General features: G+C 55.4%; 1 protein-coding gene and 1 long non-coding RNA gene across 2 annotated transcripts; one reads left to right on the top strand and one right to left on the bottom strand.

The window, feature by feature from the left end:
* Nucleotides 1–591: 591 nt before the first annotated feature.
* Nucleotides 592–3,337, bottom strand: BHLHE22 (basic helix-loop-helix family member e22). Its single transcript, XM_039550105.1, is given in 4 exon segments — nucleotides 592–2,750; nucleotides 2,753–2,860; nucleotides 2,863–3,027; nucleotides 3,030–3,337. Coding segments are annotated over 4 exon segments (891 nt in total). The 5' UTR covers nucleotides 3,247–3,337; the 3' UTR covers nucleotides 592–2,349.
* Nucleotides 3,338–4,223: 886 nt separating this feature from the next.
* LOC120409829 lies at nucleotides 4,224–7,534 on the top strand. The gene is made up of 2 exons (XR_005601644.1): nucleotides 4,224–7,195; nucleotides 7,282–7,534. It is a non-coding gene; the product is annotated as an uncharacterized LOC120409829 (long non-coding RNA).
* The last annotated feature ends 934 nt before the right edge of the window (nucleotides 7,535–8,468 follow it).

Here is an 8,468-nt window from a genome sequence, read left to right as displayed (position 1 = left end):
GAAGTGGAGCAGAAAATATTTATCCCCTTCCCCCGCCCGTGGTGCTGCCGTTGGGAGAGGCAGCTCCGCGGACACCCGGAGCCGGCCCGGGCCGCCCGAGGGGAGGGGGGAGCCGCAGGACCGGGACCCCTGGCCCGGGCTTAGCGCCGGGCAGGCAGCTTGGGGGGGGCTGCCTGCTCCCCCCTGCCCTCGGGTTTGGGGCAGGGCGGAGGGTCCACGAGGGGAGGGGCGGCTCCAGAACTCGGGGGGTAGGGAGGAGGGGGGGCGGTCCTGCAGCTTACCCCGGGGCGCCTGCAGCCCCACGGCTCGAGGCGGGCGTGGGGCCGCGGGACGGGCGGGCGGGGCCCGGCGCTGCCCCACGGCTGCCCCGCAGCGCCGGGAGCCGCCTGCCACGGGAGCGGGAGGAACGCAGCGCGGGAGGAACCCTCGCCGCCCTGCCTGGGACACGCGGAGCCGGGAGTGGGGTGACGGGGAGGGTACTGGGGCGCACTCAGAGCAAGGCAAAGGAGGCAAAGAAAACTACCCACCCCCACCATCCACCTCCTTAAATCTGGATAGATATGCTTAACAAAGCACAGCACAATACAAGCGTTTGTTCAAAATATTTTAATAAAGATTCTTTCCGACATAGATACACATACAAACGATCGTACATTGCTGTCATAATCTGATTGACCTATTTAATATATATCACTCTTTACACATCCGTGACCTGCCAACAGATCCATCATGGCTCCTATTTTGCCATCCAACCTGACAGTCCGAATTTGTATTATCTGCAAGTAGTGGAAAATAGCAGGACTCGTTTTTTGAAAAGAAAAAAAAAAAGAAAAAAGAAAAAAAAAAAAATCTTGATTTACAAATGGCAGAGAGACAGCCACCCAGCCATGCAAACTCAAACTGAAGGCTCACTTTGGGTAAATAGCTACTTCTTGCTTTTCATCTCTCATTTTTCTTTCAAAAAAAAAGAAAAAAAAAACAACAAAAAACCCAAACAAAACCTCAAACCAAAAACCCACCTCCCACATCCCCTGAAAAAGGAAGAGAAGAATTCCGCGCGTCTGTAAATCAGCCTAAAGTATTTTAAAGTATTTCAACTTAAAGAATCATCCACAGTCAGAATAATTTACATACACATTAAAAGCGGTTTAAATTATACCTTTGAAAACACAGCGCCTGGGAAAACATTGGCTTGGCAAGTGTTCTTGTAGCAGCTATTGCTCTGATGCCTTGTAAAAGTAAATAGTTATTACCTGTTATAATGCAAAGAATACCCTTTCAAAAATCAGTTGGTTGAGCAATTAAGAATACACTTTTCCTGTAATTTTTGGACTGAAGCAATTTATTAAAGCTCAATTTAAATACAGGGATGATGCAACTTAAAATCCAGATGACCTTTCATAAACCTAAGCAGCTCGGATACATCAACATTTCTGGTTATATGTTGTTGGCAAATAAATGTTTTAAACACTTGGCACACAGTTTAAGTTAATCCATAAACAGAATTTTAGAAGCATTTAAAGTAACTGCACATAAGACCCATGACCTCAACACATGATAAATATCGTTGGCGTGGAAGGGTCATTTTAAAGAATAACAAATAAATAGCATGTCTTGTTTATACATCATTGCAAAGTGGAAAGAAACAAGGTGCACATAAATATTTCTTTTAAAAATGCGATACTTTCAGCCACACGGAGTAAGGGTTTTGATCGGTTTTTTTTTTCTTTTTTCTTTTTTTAGCTCTCTCTCTTTTTTTTAAATCACTCTCACCAAACTTTGCGCATTTTCACAGGATCAAAGTTTAGAGACCATAAAAAATACAAAGTCTTCCATAGCAATGGTCCAGTCTCTTTGTTTCTGCGAGTCACTTAAATAATAAGTTTACACTTCAAGTTTGTTTGTTTCCTGGCTCAGAATAATAATAATAATACTGCTAATAATAATTAATTTAAAAAAAAAAAATCTATGTTCAAGTGCCCTCTCTGATTTGTCCCCGGCGATAGCCCCGGCTCCCAGCCCGGCCTGCTATTTCCCGGCCTCTCCTTTGTCCGGACGCGCAGCGAGCCCCCCCGGTCCCCCCCGGGCCGGGCCTTCCTTCCTCCCCGCGGCACCCCCGGCCCCTCGCCCCGTCCCGCCGCCGCACGCACGCTGGCTCCCGTCGCCGTCTCGTCTCGGCGGCACCCGAGGAGAAGAGCGAGGCGAGGCGAGTCCGGGCGGAGGGCGGCGGGGGCCGGGCAGCGGTCAGTCCCTCCGCCGCCTCCGCGCCCCCGGCCCGGGACCGGACCGCCGGCTGTCGCCGCTCCCCGGGGCCGCGGCGGCGGCGGGGGGCGGCCACGGCGGCGGCGCTTAAGGCTTCTCCGTGCACTGTTTGCAGAGGCTGGAGGAGACGCTGTTGAAGATGGCACATTTCTCCGGGCAGGAGGTGGCGGGGGGCAGCCCGGCGCTGAAGGGGTAACCGGCCGCCTGCTCGTAGGCGCCGAGGGCGGGGTGCAGCGCCGCCGCCGCTGCAGCCGCCGCCGCGGCGGAGCTGGGCAGGGAGGCGGCCGAGATGGCCCTGGCCCTGGTTGAGATAAGCCACAGGCGCCGCATCTCCTCCAGGGCCTGCGCCTGCATCAGGATGTAGTTCTTGGCCAGGAGGAGCGTGGCGATCTTGGAGAGCTTCCGCACCGAGGGACTGTGCGCGTAGGGGATGACCGCCCGCAGCTCGTCCAGCGCGTCGTTCAGGTCGTGCATCCGCCGCCGCTCCGCGCGTTGATGTTGAGCCGCAGCGCCTTCTGCTCCTTGGACTTCTTGCTGCCGCCGTGCCCGTGGCTGTTGGAGCAGCTGCCCTCGGCCGCCTTCAGCCCCCCGCCCCCCCTCCGCCGCCGCCCGCCGCCGGCGAGGCGACGCGCGGGTCCCCCCCGGCGCCGCGCAGCACCAGCTCGCAGCGGCCGTCGCTGTCGTCGTCGGGGCTCTGCTCGCCGCCGCTGCTCTCGGCCACCGAGCTGCGGCTGGCGCTCTCGCCGTACTTGACGCAGACGGAACCGGCGGCAGCGCCAGCGGGTCGCCGCCGACTCCGGGCTGCAGCAGCGCCTCGGGCTCCGACGCCTCGTAGCAGGCGAGCGGCGAGGGCTGGCGGTCGCGGGGGTGGGAGAGGTCGAGCCCCGGGGGCGAGCGGAAGGCGGACTCCATGCGCTTGGCCGAGGCGGCGAGGCTCTTGTGGAAGAGGTCCTCTTCTGCGGGCAGCCCCAGCGCCCGCTCCATCGGCGCCCCGCTCGCCTCCGCCTCCTCCGCCCCCCTCAGCTCCCGGCCCGCTCCTCCAAGGCTCCGCGCCGCGGCGGGCGGCTCCCCGGCGTCCCGCTGGCAGAAATCGTTCCCCGGCTCCCGCCGGGGCTGCGCCGTACCCGGCGCCGCGGCTGCCCCTTCTCTGGCTCCGGCGGCGGCTCGGACTGCGGCTCCGGCTGTGGCTCCGGCTGTGGCTCCGGCGCGGGCGGCGGCTCCGGCAGCGGCTGTGGCTCGGGCTGTGGGCTGTGGCTCCGGCTGCGGCTCCGGCTCGCCCTCAGCAGGCGCCGCGCTGGGCCATTGTGCGCTGCCAGTGGAGCCGCTTCCACCGTTTATCTTGCTTGGATTCACCTTCAAGAGATTTCCGGACCCATCAACCAGCAGCCGCCGCAGACGGGGGAGTCTTTTACATCATTATCTCTGAGAGTAGGTTATTATGAAGAAGACTCGCCTGTTGGGACAGAGCTTTCTACCCAATCAGGTTAACGTTTTAATTAATAGGATTAAAACGGTAACAAACAATCCCAGGCGCTATCTGGCCCTGAGTCTGAATAGTTTCTTTTCCCAGGTCTGAAGACAGGCAGCAGCTAGAGCTTTATAAGAGGCGCCTGCTCCATTATTCTCCCTGCCATCTGTATACACAGCTTAACGCATATGTTTGCAAGACGTTGTGTCCTGTTAGTAACCCAACAACTGCCTTTAGCTTGACATGTGTGGCGACTTTCACTCATCAATGAGCACACTAAAAGCCCTACTTAGATCGAAGGATGTTCTTTGCCTCCTTCAGCAAATTACAGCCCTGCACTGCAGAAAAGCCCACTTCAACACTTCTCCTTCCGAGTGCTGCCAGCAGACTTCTGCTAACTTAGCCGTGGAGTCAGGAGTGACACCCTCTCCCCCCACCCCAGCCCACCCACCCCCTGCATTTACATTAACTTATAGCTCCCTCCCACCCCCACCCGTCTTCCCGAAAAGCATCGCCTGGGAAAGAAAAAACAAAATTAAAAACCCCCGGAGCAGCCCCAGCCGTCGTGCCCACTCCTGCCCACCGCCAAAGTCCACCTTGCTTCCTTGGGAGGCGGGTGGTCCCCAGTCCTCCCTCTCCCCACCCCCCATCCAACAAACGGAGACCAAACTACGGGGAGGTTCCCCTCCTCCTTCCCTTATCCCTTTTCAAGAGGCAGATTGCTGCTTGCGAGTGATTATCCCCCGTGTCCCTATAAAAAACATAAAGCCCCATCAGTTACCTTGAAAATGAACGGATCTGGAGAGGAGAGAGGGTGGGAAGAGAAAGGGCAAAACCCACCAAACTTTTTAAAATTGATTTTTTATTGTGACTGACCAACTCTTTGCAGGTCCGTGCTCTCCTGCCTCCCTCCAGCGAGCCCGACTCGGCGGGAGCACCCCCGCTCTTCTCCCCAACGCCGGGATGCCGCCGCCGGTGTCAGGGCGAGGCGGCCTCAGCCATCCGGTTACCCCGACCCCCTGCTCCTCTCCCGGGGCTTCTCCTCGGAGCCGGGCACACTCTCCTCTGCACTCTTCCAAAAGCTGAAGTGGAAACCCAAGGGTCGGTCTGAATTTTGTCCCACTACTCCTCTGATGCTTGAGGCGAGCAGCTCGCTCTCGCCTTTCTGTTAGCACTCAGAGTATTTAGTGGCAGGTTTTCATTCTTATGACATCAGTAAAAACAATATTTCCCAACACTTCCAAATCATTCTTATGTGGCAGGATTACTGAAGGCTATGAAATTTTTTTGGTTTCTCTGGTTTCATTAAAAACCTTTTAATTGTGTCTTTCGGAGTTGGCCCCAGGTGTTGGACTCTTTTCATTACATTTTGCTCTAATGTGATGAAATTCTAATTCTCTCCTTACCATATGGTTAAATTTCCCCACTGAGAATTAGTTGAAAAAGGAGAAATAATCTATTAATCTCTGTAATAGATTCACAAATGAGGTTTGCCACAGAACCCGTTTTTGAATGGTAATATCAGAACAGTTGGGTGCCTTGTTTCAGGAAAGAAAGGACCAGGCGACAACAGAAAACGTTTGAATTTTCACCTGGAAAGAATGAAAAGAAGCCAAGCTGCAGATTTCAGAGTAATTGACTGAGATTTCATCAGCGAGGACATGACTACAATACAGACCTTCCTCACCTCGTGTCTCCGGATCAGAGGCGAACATACAAGCCGAGCCCTCCGAAGAGGGAGGGTCTCACCCCCCGCCCCCCAGCCCCATTTGGCTGCTGCGCTTGTCCCTGGTCGCCGTCCAAGCGCACAGTCACCGAGCGCCTCGCTCCCCTCCCCCTTTCCAAGGGAGGGATGTCACCGTTAACCTCTATCATTATTAATCCAAAGGCATTTTAGGTTTATTGTTTTTCAATTAGCAACTTCATTTTCCCCGGGATCATAAACAAAGGGCTTTATATTCGCGACAGGGGTTTGGGTTTTCTTTATTATTATTATTTAATCTGTTTAATATCCAACTTGTAAAACTCGTGTGGTCACTTAAGGATGACGGATACTGTTATTATAATTTGATGGCTAGTGAGAACATTTCATTCCCCTCATTTCTTCCGAAAACAGAGGGCTCCGGCTTGATGTCTCCCGCTGATCTGTGGGTTCACTAGCACTGTCTCCCTTGTTTTTTCTGCAGCTTCGGAGACGATGTACACTGCCTCTCCGCGGGCAGCGGGGCCCTTGCCCCGGGGCTGCGGCCGCCGCGGTTGCCCCGAGAGGCGAGGGGTGCTGCCAGGCCGCGCCGTCGGGGCGGGGGGACGGGGGCACCGCGGCGACTTCCGCGGCAGCCTCCTTTCCTCCTCGGCTGCGTTCGCTCAGATTTGCCCTCTGCTCCTGAAATCTCCCTCTCCGTCTAAGCTTTTTCTGCTCTTTCCTGTCCACCGGTCAGTCTGCATGATCTGCCCCTGGATCTGTTCGTATGCTTGCACCTGCTTCAGCCCGTCTTTTCAACCACCTCTCTTTTCCTTTTATTGCTTTTCATTCTTTCCTTCCCCTTTCTTTCTGGGTCTGTCCCCTATTCTTGAGACATGAATGTATCCCTTCATCTTCCTGATGCGCTCATCTGTGACTTGTCAATCTCTAAAGATGCCAACTTTCTTTCAAACTTTACTTTGTGGGAGGTGTGGGAGGGAGCTGGGAGAGCAAAGTGGAGGAGGCTAAAAGAGAGCCCCTCTCGCCTTCCCTGGACCCGCCTGTAGTGATCTACCTCTCCCCACCTCACGAAGAAGTGGCTGTTTAATAGTCTATGGGAACTTTAGTTTGGAAGCAAGCAGAAGAATTTATAGAAGCTTTAAATGCGGCGCTTATAAAAATACCGAGGAATGGTCTTTGAGGTTTATGCACTCGTAAACTTTTGCTGATTGCTTCTGGGAAGTTGTCAGGCATTTAACACTGCGTTTATCTTACAGCGCAATGAAAACACATCTGCCCAGCGTCTCGTTACCTGGTTTAATTGTACCGCAGCCCTCTGCCACCAGCTCCTCCACACTTGGGTCATTATTTCGGGAAGTGAGCAGCCCGGAGCCGAGCTGCAGAAGGGCTGCGCCGGCCGCCCCGGAGCATCCCCCAGGCTCCGCTGTGAGCGGCCGGGCACGGGCCGTCCCGGGAGGGGCGGGAGGCAGGGACAGGGGGGCAAGGACGCTGGAAGGTCCCAGGATACAGATGAGAGCGGACAGCACGGCGATTGCTGATTTTCTGTGGCGTCTCTTGCAAGATCTGCTCGAGAGTTATTTTGTTCCGCTCCCCACCTGTGAGAGAAGTAAAATACCCTTTTCCCTCTCCCCAGGGTTGGATTTGCATAAAAGTTTCCTTGATAAAAGACACTTTCCAGTTTTTCCCGTCAGACGCCCAAGAGCTGAATGCAGACAGGTTTTAGTCAGGCGAAGTTAGCCTCTCCCTGCCTGCTCTGAGCAGAGGTACGGCGTGTGCCTGCTGCAGCAGGACGGCCCCGAAGCAAGAGGAGGGCTTGGGATCTTCTGCAACTTCCCGGTCCTTCTTCCAGTGGTTGAGCCCCACGTCTCTTCTGCCTCCGACACGCTGAGCCTGGTGGAGATCAGAGCCGATCGCCGAGTGCAGCAGGGGCAGCCCCCCATTCAAGGTCTTCCCGGCTTTTCCAGCACTAAGTCAAGATTCAGAGAGCGCTTTCGTTCGCCGTAACTGCAGCTGTGTTGTCTTCTCTGTGAAGAAAACTTTATTTAAGTTCAAGGTGTAGAAAAAACACAGTAAAAATAAATAAAATTACCCTCCCCACTGCATCCGCTCCTAGTGCAAACATCCTCAGAGGTGTGTCTGCTCAGAGGCAGCCCCAGGAGGCCGGTGGACTCCAAGCCTGGGAGCTGTTCCCAGCTGCAGGCAGGGGCCCGGCAGGGCGCCGGGGGCTCCGGGTTGCGGGGAGAAGGCCTGTAGGGGATGAGAAGGGGGCGATGCTCTCAGTCCCCGGGGCGCCCGGCGCAGCATCCTGCTCCCTGGTGCCAGGGGGAGCGGGAAGGGCGGGGGGACGTGGCGGGTGCGTGTGTACAGCCGGGCTTGGGGGACTTTAGTGTGACGAGGGGCTGCAAAACGGAGGCAAGCACTCCCTCCGCTCCTGGTCCTTAGCGGGGGGACAAAAACGGCGTTGGTGAACTTGACCCCCAGCGCAGCGGAATTGAGGCTTCTTGGGGTGAGGAATGCCACCCTGATATCCCGGCCCTGCGCCTCTGGGGCAACCGCTGGAGGTGTAAAGGAAGTTCTGGAGGGCTGCAGAGAGATCAAGGGCACCTGAAGATTCCCGCGGAGACCCTCCAGGTGTCCGCCGGGTCTCCTTCGGGCTCCGCGGGGACCTATCGGCCCCGGCCCCAGCCTCGGTCGCTGAGCTCCCGATCCAAAATCCACAGCACCATCTGCTGGGCATCGGGAGAAGTGCATGGCCCTCCTCGGAGGCGGCGGAGCTGGCGGCAGCGGTGGAGGGAAGGGATGAAGCCATAGAAAACTACATGAAAATGTAAAAAGAAATTACATTGAAACGTAAAATACCCCTTAAGCATGTTTTGGCATGGGGAGATAACTAATTATTCCTTTGGTGTCCCTTTTGAAGCTGAAACCGGTGGGCTGATATTTGTGCTTGGACAGGAGTCAGGAGGCTCTCAGGAGGGGTTTTCTATTCAATTGCATAGACACACTAGGAAATCCATGTACTTGAAACCGATTAAG

Source organism: Corvus cornix, chromosome 2 (genome assembly GCF_000738735.6).
Source record: "Corvus cornix cornix isolate S_Up_H32 chromosome 2, ASM73873v5, whole genome shotgun sequence".
Classification (NCBI taxonomy): Eukaryota; Metazoa; Chordata; class Aves; order Passeriformes; family Corvidae; genus Corvus; species Corvus cornix.
This window is presented reverse-complemented; position numbering and strand designations above follow the sequence as displayed.